General features: G+C 19.2%; 3 protein-coding genes across 3 annotated transcripts; 1 reads left to right on the forward strand and 2 right to left on the reverse strand.

Moving 5' to 3' along the window:
* Positions 1–134: 134 nt before the first annotated feature.
* SRAE_1000314800 (Dynamin-1-like protein) lies at positions 135–2,441 on the forward strand (the record flags this gene model as incomplete). The annotated part of the gene is made up of 4 exons (XM_024650305.1): positions 135–242; positions 291–563; positions 612–1,896; positions 2,038–2,441. The coding sequence occupies 4 exons, from the start codon at positions 135–137 to the stop codon at positions 2,439–2,441; spliced, it is 2,070 nt and encodes a 689-aa protein (XP_024504096.1).
* A 5,861-nt stretch (positions 2,442–8,302) lies between these two features.
* Positions 8,303–9,506, reverse strand: SRAE_1000314900 (Hypothetical protein; the record flags this gene model as incomplete). Its single annotated transcript, XM_024650306.1, has 3 exons — positions 8,303–8,768; positions 8,829–9,256; positions 9,423–9,506. The coding sequence occupies 3 exons, from the start codon at positions 9,504–9,506 to the stop codon at positions 8,303–8,305; spliced, it is 978 nt and encodes a 325-aa protein (XP_024504097.1).
* Positions 9,507–12,565: 3,059 nt separating this feature from the next.
* SRAE_1000315000 (FERM domain and WW domain and PDZ domain and FERM, N-terminal domain and FERM central domain and Band 4.1 domain-containing protein) lies at positions 12,566–17,903 on the reverse strand (the record flags this gene model as incomplete). Its single annotated transcript, XM_024650308.1, has 8 exons — positions 12,566–12,799; positions 13,107–13,440; positions 13,499–14,766; positions 14,826–15,122; positions 15,168–15,319; positions 15,419–15,789; positions 16,451–16,567; positions 17,806–17,903. 8 exons carry the CDS (start codon positions 17,901–17,903, stop codon positions 12,566–12,568), a joined length of 2,871 nt encoding a protein of 956 aa, XP_024504098.1.
* Between the last annotated feature and the right edge of the window lie 2,865 nt (positions 17,904–20,768).

A 20,768-nucleotide genomic window follows, 5' to 3' on the forward strand; every position in this document is an offset into this window, starting at 1 on the left:
ATCATTTTGCATTTTACCTTAAAATTGGAATTGAAATTTTGATTCTATAAAAAGACACCATTGGAGAAAAGTCATCAGACATTTTTTTTTAACTAATTTTATTAGCTATTTAAACTAATTTAATAAATCATTTAATGGAAGAATTATTACCAGTTATTAATAGATTACAAAGTATCTTTGCCATAACTGGTACATGTTATGATATTGTTCAACTTCCACAAATTGTTGTTGTTGGTTCACAAGTATGTAATAATATATTTTTTAATTTAATTTAATTTTTTTTATTTTAGAGTTCTGGTAAAAGTTCAGTTTTAGAGAGTATTGTTGGAAGAGATTTCTTACCACGTGGTTCTGGTATTGTAACAAGGAGACCTTTACTATTACAATTAATACATGTTACTGAAGAGGAAATTATTAATAAAAAACAAAATTCTTCCTCAACAGATGATTATGAGGAGGAATGGGCAATTTTTGATCATGATACTGAAACGACATATACAGATTTTAATTTAGTTAGAAAAGAAATAATCAAAGAAACAGATAAAGAATCAGGTACAAATAAAGTAGGTTTTTAAAAAAAAAGAAAAAATTATTAATAATTTTTAATATAGGGAATATCTGATAAACCAATAGGACTTAAGATATACTCTTCAAAAGTAATTAATCTTTCATTAATAGATTTACCTGGTCTTACTAAAGTAGCTGTTGGAGAACAACCTGAAAATATTGAACAACAAATAAGTGATTTAATATTAAAATATATTAATAATCCAAATGCTATAATATTGGCTGTATCACCTGCAAATCAAGATTTTGCAAATTCAGAAGCTATTAAGTATGCCAGAAGTGTTGACAAGGATGGTAGTCGTACGATTGCTGTTTTAACAAAATTAGATTTAATGGATAATGGAACAGATGCTACAGAAGTATTGACAGGAAAAGTTGTACCAGTAAAATTAGGTATAGTTGGTGTTGTTAACAGAAGTCAAAGTGATATTGATAATAATAAGTTAATTAAAGAATCATTAAAAGATGAAATTGAATTTTTACAAAAAAAATATCCAACATTAGTTCATAAGAATGGAACTTTATATTTATCAAAATTGTTAAATAAAATTCTTTTAGGACATATAAAGAAAAATTTACCACAATTAAAAGAAAAAGTAAATGGATTAATGCAACAATTTCAAAATGAAGTATATATGATTGGAGAACCTACAATAGATAAATCTAGAGCACTTCTAAATATTTTAACAAAATTTAATTATTCATATTGTTCTGTAATTGATGGTAGATTTAAAAATATTGAAACAAGTGAATTATGTGGTGGTGCTAGAATTAGTTATGTATTTCATGAAACATTTGCCAAAGCTATTCAAAGTATTGATCCTTCAAGTGATTTCACAGAAGAAGATATATTAACGGCAATGAGAAATTCTAGAGGTATTAAAACATCATTATATATACCAGAAGAATGTTTTGAGTTATTAGTTAAACAACAAATTAAACGTTTAGAGGAACCATCTTTAAATTGTGTTGATATTGTTCATGAAGAATTAATAAGATTATTACAAAATTGTGGTACAGATTTTCAACAAGAAATATATAGATTTCCAGTTTTGGGAGAAAATATTAATAAAATATTAAGAGATTTATTAAAAAAAAGATTAGAGCCAACCAAAAAATTTATTGAAAATTTAATTGCTATTGAAATTGCATACATAAATACAAAAAATCCTGAATTTGAAAAAATTATTAAAAATACTAATATATTTAGTAGAATGAAAGAGAATAATACAATGAGAAGTAATAAAAATACCATTACATATAAAACATTTGATGAAGATAATTTAGAAAATGTTATACCACAACAATCAATTTTAAAAAATGTTAAAGGTAATAACTTTAAAAATTTTAATAAAAAAAAAGATGACCCTAAATCCATTGAAGGTATTACATCATGGTTTTTTGGGAAACCTACAACTACCTTTGAAAAACATGATACATCAAATAATATTTTAAATCCATCTAATTTAGATGAGGTTACCTCTGTTAATTCTGAAACATATGAAATGGCAACAGCACCTTGTTTTACACCAAGATATAGTGTTAGTAATGAAAAAATTGGATATAAATTATCTGAACTTGAAAAAAATGTTTGTCAATGGATATTAAAATTAACCAAAGAATATTTTAATATTACACGTAATCGTATATTAGATTCTATACCCAAAGCAATAATGCATTTTTTGGTAAATGATATTCGAGCTAATTTACATAATGAATTAGTAAGAAATTTATATGATAAAAGTAGGTTTGATGAGTTACTTGTGGAGAATGATGAGATTGAAAAAAGAAGACAACATTCTATTTCTACATTGGATGCATTACAAAAAGCTGTAAAAATATTAAGTGAAATTAAGGAAACGGTTATCTTTTAAACGGTGTTTATTGGTATTATAATAATACATATATTTTACAAATAAAAGAAATTTCTTGTAAAAATAAATAGTTTAAAGTAATTATCATACTTTATATTTTATAAAATATTTCTTAAAGTAATTATCTATTCTTAATATTTCAAATACCCTTTTTTGTATTATATTATTTTAATAATAAACTTTCTTTTCTTTATATTTATTATTTGAAAATTTTAATTACATAATTGTTTCTTCAATATTTTTAATATTCACTATTTATATATGTTAAGCAATTAAATTTACATTAAATAAACTTTCAAATATTTAATTCAATCAATTAATAAGTACATGATTTATTCAAAAATGACAATTAATCAATTTATCAACTTTTCCTTTCTATAAAATCAAATTCATTATGCATCAAGAACTATTTTCATTTTAAAATAGCAGAAAGTTTTATAATTTATGAATACATTATGATGAAATTTCATAATTAAAATCAACATAGATAAACAATTTATAATATATTCGTAGAATGATTTTATGCAAATTGCCATAAGCGATGGTCATAAATAAATTTTTATTAAGAAAAATAAGTACTGAAATTGTATTTATTAGCTATGAAAATTACCAAGAATCCTATTAAAATTTTTTATAACAGTACTTTTTTGAGAAGTAAAATTACTTACAATTTTATGACTTCCATAAAATATAGCTTTAAAACATTCTAATTTAACATCCTCTTTTTATATTTAAAAATTTATAATAATAAAATATTTTAAGAAAGATGAACTTTTATAATAATAATTAATAATGGCATTTTCTTGTCAAACTAAACTACTTCCTTAATTTACCATATAATTCTACAACATTTCTCTACAATTTTTTCACTTTTTTTTAAGTTTCTTTTAAATTCTATATTATAAAATCAAGATAAAAATTTTTTTTCTTTAAAGTTTATCACATGTTTAAAACCCTAAAGATATGGTATAAAATTTGCACTAATTGTTTTTGAATTATAGTTATTTTGTGAATTCAAAAATTTTCAAATTTTACATGATATACATTACCATCCATTTAATGTAATTTTTTTCTATATATTGTTTTCAAATTAAAAAAAAAATTTGTTTAAATTTCATTTGTTATTTTAAAAGTTCTTTGTCAATTGTATAAGTTAATTTTAAAAAATTAAATAAAACCCAATTGAATCATAGAATAAATTTTTTTCCCAAGTTAAATTTAAATTGTGCTAAATTAATCATAAAAGTAGTTACAATGCCGATAATTTTATTTAAAAATAAAAATTTTACATCAGAATATATATTTTTTTTATAAGATTATTAAAACAACCATAATATAATATTTCTATTGGAACTAATTTTTATCAATCACAATTATTTACCTAATTATCAAGCTAATTAGAATAACTCTTTTTAAAAAAAATATTTCAATTAAAATATTAATGTATTATTTTTAAATTTTTAAGAAAAATATTCATTTATATTCTATAAAATGAACACCCCCTCGTGAGAAAGAAATAATACAAAAAACACAACATAAACAATATATACAAAACAATTTGAAATTACACAAGGGATTAATTATAAATAATCTTTAACTATTATTTTAATAAAATGATAATAAATATATAATTTAAATTATCATGCATAGTAATATATTATAATAAAAGATATATGAAAAGAATATAATATTAAAAAAAACTAAATAACATATGAAAAACATCTTGTTATTTTATATAAATAAGTCCATAAAAAATGAATCATTACTATGCCATTTACAAGCTATATAAGATATATTATTAATATATAGCTAACACATTGTACCGGTACTAACAATACAAATAATATATTATTAATGTGTTAACTGTATAAAGATAAAAAAAAATTTTTTTTAAAAATAAAAAAAATATTGAGAAGTCAACTTTACTACTAAAATTAACTTGGTATTTTTAGTTTTCAATGGAGTGACTTTTTTAATATTGAATATTATGATGCTCATCTTCTTCTCTTTTTTTCGCCATATTTAATGATCTATCATAAATGTCAACATAGATACATTTAAGAAATTTATTAATTTCTTTATTGATCACTATTTCAGTTTATGCGCAAAAAAAAGCTTCTAAAGAAAAGAAATAATATAGCTTTATCAGCAATTTCATTTTTCTAAATAATAAAAAATAAAATTATTATTTATTTTATAAAAATTAATCTAGAGTGTTTATCCTTGTTTTTTTTTTCTTATTTATTTTCAACGACATCATTTTTTAACTTTATTATTCTTTACAACTTTTGCTACCTGCAACTCCATTAAAACAATTTGATGCTTCATACAGTTTATTCTTTTTCAATGCTTTTGAAATAATCTTTCTTTTTTCTTTCTAAGGATTGGATTGGTAGGAGAATTTTATCATTTTCTTAATTTTTATGTAGAAATAAGATTCTTTATTTAGCTTTAGTTTTTATAAAAATAATGGTAATAAACAAATGACGAAAATTATCAAAAATATATAGTTTTTAATTTAAGTTTTTATTAATTTTATCAATTAATAATACAAAATCATCTTATATCTTTTACTTTTTGAGCTTTATTTTAAGTTTCTTCTTAAATGGATAACAAAAGATTCAGATTGATCAAGTTTTCTCTTAAAAATTTTTGTTTATATTATTACAATCAAATATTTAATTAAACTTAAAAAAAATTTATCTGAAATTTTTATTTTTCAATGTACTGTCTTTTATCCTTTTAATTTAATATCATTTTTAACAATATTCAATGATTAATAACCTTATAACTTTTAAATTCTGTTAATTTTACTTTTTTTATACATGGAAAATTTATTAATGAATCTTATATTTTATCGTTTACTTTATAAAAATTGAGAAACAAATAAAAATATCATTTAGCTCAAACTTTTTTATATCAAAATTTTGAAATTTTAACAAAAAAGATCAGAGTATTTCTTTTACTATGCAATAATAAAAAAAAGTTTTAAAATTACCAAAGAAGTTGCAAAAATTTATTTACTTTTAAAATTAATACATTTTACACACTATTAATATAAAAAAGTTTAAAACAATATTTTTCAAAAAAATTAATTAAAGTTATAATAACTCTTCCTTTTGTCTACATAAATTTTTCTTCCCTTAAAGTTAAAAATTGCTTTTCGAAATTGGTGTTTTGATATTGAAATAATATTTTCATTTTCTGAATAACAACATTTTTAAAAAAAAAAATTTATTATTGATAACTGTAATGAAGTTTTTAGTTGAATTACAAACAGTTTTAAAATAAAAAAAATTAAAAAAAAACCTTATTTATTCAAAAGCTTTGCTTATTAAATCAAAATCTAATTTAAGCTATATTTCCAATGTTACATTTTTGCGAGCATAATTAAATTGATTATTTTAAAACATTTTTATTTCAATTTTTTTTTATTTGTTAAATACTTATTTAATAAAATTTCCCATGTTAATTTTTTTTTATGCATTAAATATTTATTTAACATTTTTTTTTGTAAAAAAAACATTTTAGCAATATATTAACTGTACACCTGTAGTTTATAAACATTTCTTTAATCTTATCTGTATAATTTATAAAGCTAATATATTTGTTGTATTCTGTATCTTTAACTTTCACTGGTAAACAGAATTTATGAAATCATTGAGTTTTAAATATATACAAAAAAAAATATATTATTTGTAAAATAAATTTATTTTAGCAAATTGATATTTAACTTTGATAATAAAATGCTAATTATTTTTCTTAGCAAAATGCAAGCTAATTTATAATTACTTTAATAAATTGGAGAGACATTTATTTCAAAGATGAATAAAGTTATAAATTTAACCCAGTTGAGATTGACACTACAAATAGATGGAGTACACTGAGTAGTGAGGATATGTATCTCTTGGGTTTGGGCAATCAAACGTGAAATTTTTTCGCCTTTTACTAAAAAATTCCGTGTCCAAACCCATTAAAGGGCTTATTTGATTTTTTGGAGGCTTCCCTTAGGGGAAGCGATTTTAACAAAACAACTTTTCATTAAAGGGAAGTACTTATCTTCCAATGAATCTTGTTTTTATGTACTTTTTTTTACAACATAAAAAAAATTCCCATTTGTAAAGAAAATTTGTCAACTATTATTGTTTACATGGTAGTTTACAAACCTTTTCCAAATGAATGAAAATTATATATGTAGCATAAGTAGAAAAAAACGTTTTTTTAGGGTCATTTTTTTTATTGATAATTAAATAACTTTAAAAACAATTTTTTTATTTTTTATTCAAAGTTTGACTAATTATACTTGTAGCAGATTTTTAATTTTTCTAATTAAATCTTTGTTTATTTTCAATGTGTTAATTTTGATATTTTTAAAATACATCAAAATAAATTTTTACAATGAAAAAAAAAAAATTTTATTTTCAAGAATCTTAAGAAACATTTAAAAAGATATGAAGTAATTCTAAATATTAGTAATTGTAATTACCAAAATGATATAAATAACATATCTTAATAGTAACAAAATTACATATAAAACTTTTAGCTATAATTAATAAAGACGTTGATAAAAAAATTTGATTCTTGGAATTTTGCTGTTAACAGAAAATGTTTAGGATGGTAATTGATAAAATATAAAAGTTAATAACTTTTTTTAAAATGAAAAAACTAGTAATTTGATTATTATAGGAAGATAGAAAAAAACCTTGGTGTATATTATACTAAAAATTCATTTCTGAATCTAAATTTTGAAGTTAGTTATAATTATGCAAATAATTTTAAAAATGTTTATACATTAATAATAAAAAATTGAAATTAATATTAAAATATCTTAAAAAGTTTTTTTTTTTTTGAAAATAATGATGTTATGATTTATGCTAAGAAATAATTCATTTATAATTTTTCAAAAAAGACTCTTTAAAATAATAATTTTGGAGTTTCTATATTTAGAAATAAAACAAAATGTTTAGTTTAGTAATAAAAATTATTTATTGTAACATTGTAAATTATAACCCAATAAATTATTTTTATCATATTCTTTGTGCTTTATAATACTAGTTGTCTTTAAAGATAGTAGAAAGATTTGGAATATTTTAAAGATATATTATATTATACCAATAAAATTATAATTTTATTATTTGTATACAAAGTTATTCTTTATTATATACTTTTTTAAATGGTATGATATATATATCTGCACATCGTTATTTTAAAATATTGAAAAATGGAAGTCAACATATATATAATAAATAATTTTTCTTATTTGTTTTAGATGTCTTTTATTAATCGAAAACATTTGTCTAGAAAACTACTAATGTAGCATCCTGTATTTTTTCATATTAGTACATCATTAAATATTCAGATTTGAAGATAAGGCCTTTGTTCTCATACTTAAAATAAGTATTAGATATGACTTAGATTAATCATTAGTAAAATTATAAATAAAATATAAACAATGAGATAGATTTATCTAATATTTCTTTTTAGAAATTTAAAACTTTAAAAGCAAAGAAAAAAAGAAACATTTTGAATATTTAAAGCTAGAAAGCTTTTAAAAAAAATGAAATAAAAATATTATTTTTATAAAATTATATAAACTATTAAAAATTTATATACATTATATTTTACTGATTTTTTGAATCAGAATTTTTTTTTTTAAAATAAAAGTTCTATCTATATAACATAAGATAGTCTAGATATTTTAAATAGTAATTAGAATGAATTGAAATTTGACACATTACATATAAAATATTGAAGTCATTCATCCTTACACTCATTTATATTTCACAAAAAAAAATAAGCATTAAAAATGTAGAAATATTGACAAAGTTGGTAATTAAAAAAAAAATTTGATTGTACTAATTTTATAATCCAGAAACAAATATGCTAAATTGATTTAATGCCTCTCCAATCATTTTACTATTTTTTACAATAACTTCTGGTAATTCATGTCTGTCAACTTTTCCAGTCTCAGTTAATATAACATCTATTGCCTCTAATAATTCTTCTGTTCTGGCATAAATTAATTGTGCAGTAAATATATTTCCAGAATATTTCATTATTTTTTCTAAATACAAACCAATTTTTTCACATAACGTTATACATCTATCTAAAATAAGCATATGTTTTTGAAAATGTTTTGGATTAACACTTGAATGATTATTAATCATTTTTGTTCCATTACGAAATAATGTTTTAAATCCAGACATCATTTCACATAACTCCTCCATCATAAATGCTTTTGTTGATTGAAGTTCTTGAAGTTGTTGATCTGTTTGTGTTGGAAGAGAAAGAAGAGTTGTTTCAAGAGTTTTACGAAGATTTTTCATACTTAAAAAAAAATATAATTTATTAATTATAATTATTAATATTAAAAAAAAAAAAACTTACCGTTGTTGAAGTTTTGAAACAGCTGATGGTTCACATGACATATCTAAATGATTTAAAAAAGCTTTTTCTTGTTCACTAATAGTTTCAGTTAAATGAAAAAATGAATGTTGATCTTGAGTTGCAGCTTCAGTAGAATTTCTTCTAGAAGATGTAGTAGACTTTGAGCCTATATGCATTTTATTTAAAACACCCATTGAAGCACGTCTTCCTCTATCATTAATAACTTCTAATAAATGAGATGTTCTTCTGGACATATGCATAAGCTTAGGAGATTTTAAAAATAAATTACTACTGGATTTTTGACAGAAGGGAGATGTTGGTAAAGAATTTTTGTTAATTTTGTTATTTGAACTATTTAAACCAGTAAATTCTGCTAATGTCATCCTTCTATGTGCAGTACATTGTGTTGAGGATGACTCAGAAAAATCCTGGAAAAAAAAATTATTTTAATAGTTAAAATAAACATAATTTAAGATTAGATTGAGGGGAAAAACTTTATGATTAATAGTAGGACAAAGAAAGTAAAATAAAGAAATGAGGGATATTAAATAACAAAATTGAAATTTAATTCGTGTAGGCGTGTGATAAACAAACCTTTTGTATTTTATGAATATCTTCCCTTGAACAATTTTTTAAAAAATTAACACTATCATCATTGTTGGAATAGCTTTCAGTCATCCTTACAACAAAAGAATAATGATTTTTTTTTTTATAAATAATAGAAAGTACTATAATAAGATATATTTATATTTTATATATTTTTTTTTGTAGAAAATTGAAAAAAAAAAAAAAATGTAGTTTAATGATAATGAAAAACAACAAAATATATAATGTATTGTTCAAAGATCGTTGAATGAAAAAATAATGCTAAAATAAAGTGAATCACTTTCAATTAACATCTGTTTTTACTAAATAACTTTTGAAATTATATAGTTAAAAATTAGAAAATTAAAAATAGTCATTAACTCAATTAAGTAGGAATATTATCAAATTAAGAGATATAAATTTTTTTATTTCCTTTTTTCAGTGTCCAAATCTATTACTGCATCTCTATTTTTCATTTTTATTATGAAAAAGGATTGACTTTATTCTTTTTTTCATCAAAGTGCCATTTAAAAATTATTTTGTCTACTTTTACTTTTTTTTTTTTTTTAGTTTGTCATATCCAAACTTATAAAACATTTTAGTGTTTCTAAAAATGTATAGAGCTTTATCTTCTAAAATTATTGTGCTAAATAAAAATTTTTGATTATAGAGGGATAACAAAACAAAGAATATAGTTATATATATTACAAATAAGTATATCTTTTTATAAAAATTTTTAAAAATAAGATAAAAAAAAAGATTTTTTAAATTGAAATATATATTGTTATATTATTTTTTTTTAAAAAAAAAAGTATATATATATATATTTGTCTGGTACATATTTTAATATAATGATATTTATGAAATTTATAAAAAATAAAAAAAATAAAACAAATAACAATATATTTATATGTTTGATAATAAAAAAATTTTTAAGTTTACATAAAGTAATAAAGAATTTTAAAAAGAAACATCTATAAATACCAAGTAAGTAAATATAGTTTTTGGCCAACTATTATTTGCTGAATTTTAATGTTCTTTACTATATATATATATATATATATACCTTTATATGTGTTATATATCTATATATTAACAGTGTAAAACTATTAAAAAAGATATATATAGAAAATTGTCAATTCTACTATAATTAAAAAAGAAGTCAAATTTGTTTTCAAAATTTTATTTATTATGTGATAAATTGAAAAAGGAATCATTATCAATAAAATTGAAGTGGTTTTTAAAGATGAATGATATATTTATTTGGAATAATTTTTCATAATAAAAATCATCTTATAGTTATAATTAATTCAAGAATTGCTTTCATTAAAGTTAATGAGAATCGTTTCATTTGTAAAATGTATTGTTGCAATGTTAAATGAAAATAAACATTAAATATTTGATGTGTCCTGAATAGGAAATATGACATGTAGCTCAAGAAATGAAAGACAAATATAGTTTTTTTGAGAACGATATTTTATAAATGATCGAAAGTATATTTAAATAATAATAAAAAAAAAATGGTTTAATAAAATAAGTATAAAATGTTTGGATGTTAGGAATTAAAGAACGTGCTTTATTAGTTACATTGTTTTATTAAAACCTTTAAAAAAATATAAATAAAAAAAAATATTTATATATTAAAAAGAATGGTATTAAAAGGACAGGAAACAATGTTATTTAGTGGTCAGCTAATCAAGGGAAATAAAAGAAAATCCCAAGGTACTAAAAAGATCTAAAAATAAGTAGATGACAAAACTTATATAACATTTTTGTGTTGTACTATTTATCAAACAGAAAACATATTCTTTTTATATATTCTCTAATCTTATGTTATTAAGATAAAAAAAAATTTTTTTATAAAAAATATTTGCATAAACATTTAAATTTTAGCATAATTATAATTATATTACTAATAATATAATAAAAAATATGTAAAAGTAATTAACAATAAGTATTGTATTTTTTAATAAATTTCAAAAAGATATATATTCCAATTAAAAAAAAGTCATATGAATTAATAAAATTTCTATATTAATATATAAAAGATGTTTGAAATATTAATGAATGATTTAGTAACTAACCTTAAAAAAATGAATATATTTTATAATTAAATTTTAAATCCAATTATCATTACTTTTAGTTTTATTTTTGTCAACTATCTTTTTTAGAATATATTAAAAAGTTATAATAAATTTTGTAAGATTAACTATTATAAATGCATTTTTATGTTAAACTTCATTTGACTGTCAAAATAATATAATATACATCGAAACGACTAAAATATAAAATTTTAAAAAGTACTAATACTTAGTTAAAATGAATTGTTATTAATGAATGAATGTAAAAAAAAAGTAGGAAAAATTGAAAAACAAAAGATTTCTTAAATTGAAACTTTGATAAAGTGAGAAAAATAATTTTTACTACCACTTTTTTTTTCTTTTTTTTTAAAAGGGAGGTTAAAAGAAACATTTTATAAAAACATAAGTAGGGAATTGGCAAAAAAAAAAAGACAATATATTGTCAAATGCGTCATTTGTTATTGAAGCATTTCATTATATATAAACAGAATCTTTCTCAAACAAATTAATGTTATTATGATTAATAGCGGAAAATATAAGAATAGTATATGTTTATGAATCTTGTAATAGATATATTTAGGAAGATATATTTAATTTAACTTTTAAAAATATAATAATACATTGTAAAAAAATGATAATTATTTTTCTAAATTACCTCATTCTAAAAAATAACATATTTTCATTTAAAAAAAAGTCCATAAATAGACATATTCATCATATTTTTAAATTGTATTTATGTAGAAAATAATAGTGCCGTAAAATGAAAAAAAATAAGAAGTGAATGAATAATTTTATTTAATATAATTTATAAAAAAATAAACAGAGATTCTATGTAACAAAAAAAAAATGATAAAAATGTAATTAAAATATATTTTGGTATTTTTAATAAATATTATTAACCATCTTCTAATATAGATATCAGTAGGAGTGACTGATAAGAGTTTGGTATATTGAGAATAAGATAAAGAAATTGACAAAAGAATTTCTAAAGTTTTTTTTTCTTCTTTTTATTTTTGTATGTGTCTTTAAATATATATATACATAATATATTTATATAAATGTATACATAAATTAAAGAGTAGTTTGAAAATTTTGAGAAAATGTAATGCCATTTGTTAAGTCAATTATCTCTTTTTCATGATCTTGTTCCTGTAAGTTGAATAAGTTAATAGGATGATTGTTTGAAATTTTTCTAATAGTTGATGAATCAGACAATGGCATTGTTGTTGAAATAATACTGTCAACCGTAGTATCACTATTCTTTTCAATATTTTTCTTTTCTTCTTGATTTATATTATATGCCGTCTAAAATAAATTTCTATTGTTAATTTATTTATATTAAAAAAAATATATTTATAAAAGAAATTATTTTTATATTAAAAACATATATTAATAATAATAAAAAAAAACTATCCTTAAGGAAAAGTTAAAGTTAAAAGAAAATTATATTAAAAATTGCTATAAAAATAAGATACTTGGAAAATTAAACATATGCTAATAATAAAAGTAGTTTTTGGTTTTTATTCATTATATTTAATTATGAAAAACGTTGTTAAATATAAATATAAAGAATAAAAAAAAATTATAATAAAATTTGTTTACTCAAACTTACTTTACTATTAACCATTTCACAATCGGGAACATCTTTATCAGTATATGTATTAAAGGGATGTATTGAAGTTCTCCGAACTGTTGTAATTCCATTATTTTTTGCACTTTTAACAGGACTCATTTTGGCACTATGAGGACTATTGTGTTCCTCATTTATAGATGTTCCTGATAAATGGGAAGCAGAATTTGCATTTTGATTAGATAAATGAGATTTTAACAAGTTTATATTATTTATATTAAAACTAATTGTTGAAGATCTTCGATTATCATAATCAATACCGGTTAATGATGTATTTGAAGTTGATAAATTTATTTGACTACTTACAATTGAATGCCTATAATAAATAATTTTATTAAATAATTAAATTATCTTCAAAAAATATTAAAAATTACCTTTTTTTGTGTAATCTAATTGAATCATTAAATTTTAAATTAAAACTACTATTTTGAATATTTCCTTCTCTACGATTATCAAGACTTTCATTAGAAGCTTGAAGAATTTCTACTGTAATACCTTCAGTATTTTCTTCTTTTACCTCATTATTTTTAATTAAATTTTTATTTTCTTCAATATTATTATAATAATCAACTTCATCTTTTTCTTTTGAATCATTAAAATATGCTGTTGTTGCTTTTATAGCTTGTTCATAATCTGGTGGATCATTAATAAGATTAATTACCATTTTTGAAGATGGATCAACTTCTGATGAGTAATTCCAATCAGATGGTGTTACTATATGTATAGATCTAAAATGTGGTGGACCATAATTTGACAAGACACTTGAAGGCACATGTTTTTCAAATATACATAATATATCTTTTGAATAAACAACTTTACCATAACCAATAATATAATAAACTAAATCTTCTGCATATTCTTTATCAATTAAAAAATCTAAACCAGGATGACAATTATTTTTAAGTTCAATTAATATTAATTTTAATATTTCTGTTTCATCAGTTATAATAATTTTTTCTATTAAATCATATGATACAGATATTGTTGGTTGACTATGATTACCTTGTTGTCTTATTAATAAACCTTGAATATGATTTATTTGAAGAATCATATCAACTTGTGTTTGTTTAAATGTTACATTATATGTTTTACCTCCAAATGATTGTAAAAGTGAAACAATTTCAACATATTTTAATTTACATATTTTTCCAATATCATTAGTATTTTCAATTAATGAATAAATAGATTCTGTATTTTCAATAAATTCTTCACTTCCTAACTCACTTTGTATACATTTTTTAACTAATGAAAAATTTCTTTCATCTCTTTTATTGCCTTCATCTTTTTTTAAATATAATCTTAAATGTTTTTTAATTTGTTTAATTTTAACATTTTCTAGTAAAATCATAGGCAAAAATGTAGCTAAACCATACTCTTTCTCCATACAATTAATACTAACATGATTACCTATTAAATTTCCATTATCATAAGCAAGTTGTCTCAGTTGGAGAGCAGCTAATCTCATACAAACTTCATATTTCATTTCTAAACTAAATCTTCCTCCTACAACATCATTAGTACATTGAAAATAAAGGTAATCAAAAGCATAGGGATCTGATATTTGAAATGAAATAATATCTTGGGGCATAAAAGCAATACGAAAACGGCATCGTGTATATGTTACATAAGCCGAATTTGAAAGCTATAAAAAAATTACAGTAATGTTAATATATTTAAAATATATTTAATATGACAACTTACATCACAAATTTTCATATCTGGTCTTAATAAACATAATTTAGAAGCTCGTAAACTTAAAGAATTTTCAAGTGATAATACAAAACGTTTAACTTGTTTAATAAGTAATTTTGAACATATATTATTAACTATATCTTGAACAGTAGTTGTTTCATCAAATTTAAAACTTTTTGTCTGCCCATTTTCAAGATACACCCGCATAACATTAGGTATTTCATCAAAAAAATCAGAAGATTTCATATTCGAAACATGTATTTTATCCGTAAATCGTACACGAAAATTTTTTTTGTTTGTTTTTTTCTTAAAAATAAATTAATATATATAATTTTTTTTTATTTAAATTACCTTCTTTGGTAACTGTTGAACGGTAAGTAATATTTCATGATTCTGTTCTCTTATCATACTAACAACTTCTTCTTTATCCATATTATAAACAGGAATATCATTAACCATACATATTTGATCATTAATATATAGTTTACCATCACTGGGTCCATCTATAGTTTTAAAAAAAAAATATTTTTTAAATGAAATATTAAGTAGGTATTTATTAATATTATATTTTATATATTTTAAAATATATATATTTAACTTACTTGGAGTAACATATTGTACTATAACAGGCATCTGTGATGCAGCAACAAAACCAAAACCAATACCAGGATCTTTAATTAATTTTACCTGCCTTTTCTCTTCAGTTGCTGAATCTCCATCAAAATATTTATTATCCTCATTATGTTGTTTTTTTAAAGAATGTTTTCCTTTATTCATTTTTCCTATTATTGGTTCAATAGATGATTCTGACATATCAATATCTGAACTTAAGATATATGAACCAGATACAGAATGGTCACCAGAAGATATCTCTTTACAAGATAATTGACTATTTGGCACTTCAAAATATCCAGAGGAATCTGAGGATGCTCCTTGTCTAGGATCGTTATATGTAACACTTTTAGATATATGACTTTAAATAAAAAATTAATAAGTTAAAATTATAAAATTTTGAAATAATTAAAAAAAAGAAGTTTTAAGAATGATAATAAAAAATAGTAAGACAATACTTTAAAAAAAACACCACTTTTTTTCACAAAAGAACATTTTAATAACGAACTAGAATAATGTTTATTGTTTATAAAATTTTTCTTTTAGCAAATAATCTAATACAACAAAAAAAAATATATTATATTTAAAAATTTATTTATGCGAGAATAAATTATAATATTTTATACAGTAAAAGTATAAATTTCTGTTTATTTTAATTAAAAAGAAATATAATTAAAATTGTTTTACCATTTATTATTAATCTATTCTCACTAATATATATATATATATATATTAAACATAATATATTTTTAAAAATGGTAATTACTTTTTATTTAATGACATGATCTATAGAATAAGTTTAATAAATTAAAAAAATTTATGGTTTTTTTTAAAGAAAATTTATTGAAACATTTTTTTTTGTCAAATTTTTAGATAAGTTTAATCTTCAAATTTGCTTTTTTTTTATATCACAAAGATAAATGTAATAGATGAGTATAAATATATAAGTATATGTGCATATATACAAGGAAAGAATGAATAATTATATTCTATTGTCTTTTTTTAATATTAAAAATACTTACTTTATATAGTATGGAAATCCAAATACATCCATTGCTTCTTCCCAACCATATGGGAAACCCAATCTACAGTTCCAGGATATTTTTGGTGGTTGCCAATAAGATCGCCTACTGATATGACTAAAATTATTTGAAAATTATAACATTCATAAACTATAAAAAATTTTATTACAAAAAAACTATTAAAAAAAAGAGAGAATAAACCGTTTGTTTATGAAAATTAAAAAATGTATCTTTTATATAAGTAGTATAATTTTTTATTTTTTAAACATATGTAACTAGATATAAATTTTATTTTATATATAATAAATATAATATCTATTTTTATTTTAGAAAAATTTATAAAAAAAAAGGTATGCATTTTAAAAGAAGTAACCTTCAAAAAAGTATTACTATCTAAATGTTATACTACATTTAAAAATAATAATTTTTTATTAATATTTTTTTTTTTAGTATTAATATTTATTGTTAAAATAAAATATTATAATAAGTAAAATTTTATTATTTGTAAAATAATTTTTTTTTCTCTATTTACATATATATTTTATACTTAATTTATTGAACAACAAACAAAATAAATTTGAGGTAAAAATTTAATAATGAGAAAAATTAGATATAATACAAAAATAACTTTAAAGAAACTTATATTACATATTAATAATGCGGAGGAAATTTATATAAAAATCATGAGAAAATATATTATAACGGTGAGATTATAATATTTAAAGAAAGGGGCTATTTTTATACTATTGAAATAAGTTACTAAATAGAGGGAGAGAAAATAAAGAATTAAACTTAAATAACTATTAAATATAAATTTTAGTTCATAAAATTTAAAATAAAAACATGGAAAAAAGTTTGCAAAAATGTTAAAAGAAATTAAAGATGGGAAATATTTTTTTTTATAATTATTAAAGCTAATTGAAAATTTTTCATTTCTTGGTGAAAACAAAATTAGGATTATCAAGGAGGAACAATGTTATTTTTAAAATATAAATATAGGAAATGTTTAATTATAATAATTTTTGCCAATCTTTATAACCATAGATATTGGAAGAAAAAGATATTTGAAGAAATTTAACTTTTATTAATTTCTTTCATATATTTTTTTTTGGTAATATTTTGTTTAAGAAAAAAGATGAATATACACTCCTTTATATATTAAAAATTTATCATTATTATATTAAATTAATACATATATATATATAATATAATATAATATATAATATACATTAAATATGGGCGTTGAAAATTAATATGCTTAGGGGCATTGTGAACAAGTAATCCATGTTATGGAGTAATAAAAGCAAAGAAAATATAAATATAAAATAATAATAAATAGCAAAGTTTAAACTTACTCAATGTAGAAAAGTCTTTGGTCCTCCAAAACACACATATCACATTGATTAGGCTTATTTTTAGCAGTATCAGAATAATAATCATCTTTAATATCCATAGTTTATCAAAATAAAATAAATGTTTTAATAATTTTTATTATTAGTTTAATTATTCTAAAAAAAAATACAATTGATAAACTTTTATATTTTGATAAAATTAAAAAAAAAAATTAATATATTTTTTTTTATAATAATTTATCTTTCTAAAGTATAAATATATATAATATTAGATACATATAAAGTATCGGTAAGAAAATATTTTATAAAAATCTTTTAAAAAAATATTAATATTAAAGTAGATATTAAATGATATTATACAAATTTCAATATTTTTAAGAAGTATAAAATGAGTTAAATCACGAATAGTGTGATGTTTGAGAATACACATATAACAAAAGTACATGAAAAAAGGTAAAGCCTAATTGTGTAAATGGTGAATTCAAAATAAAACAGATTTTTTTTGCATATAATATGTAATATGAGTAGTGTAACAAATTATAACTCCAAAAAGTTAAAAAAAATATTTAAAATATTTGTTTAAAAAATAAAAATATTATTTATTTTTTGACTACATTAAAAAAAAAATTTAAAATCTATAAATATATTAAAAATTTATATCTAAAAAAAATTAATGGTAAATAAAAAATTTAGATTTCATAGTATTGTTATAATTAACAATAGTATAGTTATAACTATTTAAAATTTAAGTGATAATAAATTCTATAATAAAAGAATTAAAAACTATTTTTTTTTTATAAATATCTCAACATTTTTAATGTTTTATTCTCATTTGTTGAAATGATAATGCTTGATATTTCACAAGATAAAGTATATCAAAATTCATTTTGACGTAGTATAATTTCTAACATAGTTGCAATTTAATAATATTGAAATAATATAAAAGTTAAAGTACTTTATGATGATATGAATATAAAGAAAAAAAGTAATTATTTATTACTATTTTTTTTTGTAATGACAGAAATTAGTAGGTAAAAATTTGAAAAAAAGATTATTTTATAAAAGAAAAAAAAGTTAGATATTAGAAGTAATTCTAATTGACATTTATGCATAAGTTTAAAGTCATTAAATAAATATAATTACAACTTTTACTTGTCAAAAATTAAATTCTTATTATAAAGAAACAACAAAATGTATGTATTTGATATTTATAAATAGTAAAAATAATATTTTTTTTTAATACTCATATATTAAATTTCTAAAAACTTCTTAATAATGCTTCAAGATATGTTATTCATTCTTTCTTAAATTTCAATTAGCAAATTTTTATATATATTTAATATTTTAAAGTAAAGCTATGATAAAAAAAAATGATAGATGAATAATGACTCATAAAAATCATGAATAAAAAAATAAATTTGTTTGAAGTAAAAAATTTAAAAAAAAGGATATTTATAATCATAACAAAAGCTACTTGTGAATAATATCAATTAATTGTATTGATATATAATAATTATCATAATTTATATAAAATTATCTTATAAAAAATAAAATTTAAAAGTAGAATAAAATTATTTAAAAATAAAAAACATACATCATTAATATTTCTAGAAAATATCTTTTTTTGATTGATAGAATTCCTAATATTAAAAAAAAAAAATTTTTTTTTTATTTATTATGTTACTTTATCATAAAGAAGACATTTTTATTTTATAAATAAAGTTTAAAAGAATTTTTTTTTTTTTTTTGTTAAACCAGTATTATTGTACATATCTTAACAAACACAATAAAAATGCAAAAAAGCAAAAAATATAAAATTATAATGTTAATAAAAAAAAATATTTAAATTGATACATTTATGCTATTAAATAAGATATACCAACAAAAATCAGTAGTATATTTATTAAATTATTTATACATAATAACTTATTTGTAATCATCTTTATTTATTATATAAATATAATTTAATATTTTTAATAATACAATAATCAACAATTATGTATAACTTTTTTTTTTAATGTAATATTTTAATACTGTATAATATAAGAAAAAAAGTATACAGAATTAAATAATTAACTTAAAATACCTTTCTTTATTTATCAATCGTATTAATAAAATGATAAGAAAATAGTATTTTATATAATTAAACAATTGTTTTGTTATTTTTTTTTAATATAAAAATAATATATGTACATATATATTACAATTTTAAATAAAAAAAAATATATATAAATATAAAGTTCTTAATCTTTCTTGTGGATACACACCATTTCCTTATTTTTTGATAAAGATTGAATAAAAAGAAAGTAGAAAGTTTAGTAAATAAAGATATATATTCAAATGTATTTATATATTATTTATTTAACTATAGTTTTATGATATGAAAAATTTATATCTTTCTTCTTCTGTAATAATATGAATCGTAAATTCTTATTAATTAATTAGTCTCGATATAAACTGAAAATATTCTTGGTTCTTTTAATTAAATAAAAATTTTATAAAACTATTATAATTTATATATATACATATAAATATTTAAAATAATTAACTTTCATTTATTTTTGAAAAATAATTTTGAAAAATATACAAATGTTAATTATTAGTTAGTTAATAATTGTGTGAAAAAATTAATTGTTACTTCAATTTAAAATAATATGAATATATAGAATATATCTTTAGATACCATTTTTTTTTATATTAAAAAAAAAAAGAACTTTTCTAATAATTTTATGGTAAATAAACCTGTAATTATTTTTAAAAATATTTTTTTCATAGTTGGCTAATATTTATTTCTAAAATTGAGTATCATTGGAAGTATTTATTCATTGTATAAAAAAAAATATGTATAATTTATTGTTGTTGATAAAGTTTTATTTAAAAATTTAATAGCAAGAAAAAAATAAATTAAAAAATAATTACTTAGAATATAATTTAAAATAATATCATGTCTTTATGATAACGTTTAG

This window comes from Strongyloides ratti (genome assembly GCF_001040885.1).
Source record: "Strongyloides ratti genome assembly S_ratti_ED321, chromosome : 1".
NCBI classification, from domain to species: domain Eukaryota; kingdom Metazoa; phylum Nematoda; class Chromadorea; order Rhabditida; family Strongyloididae; genus Strongyloides; species Strongyloides ratti.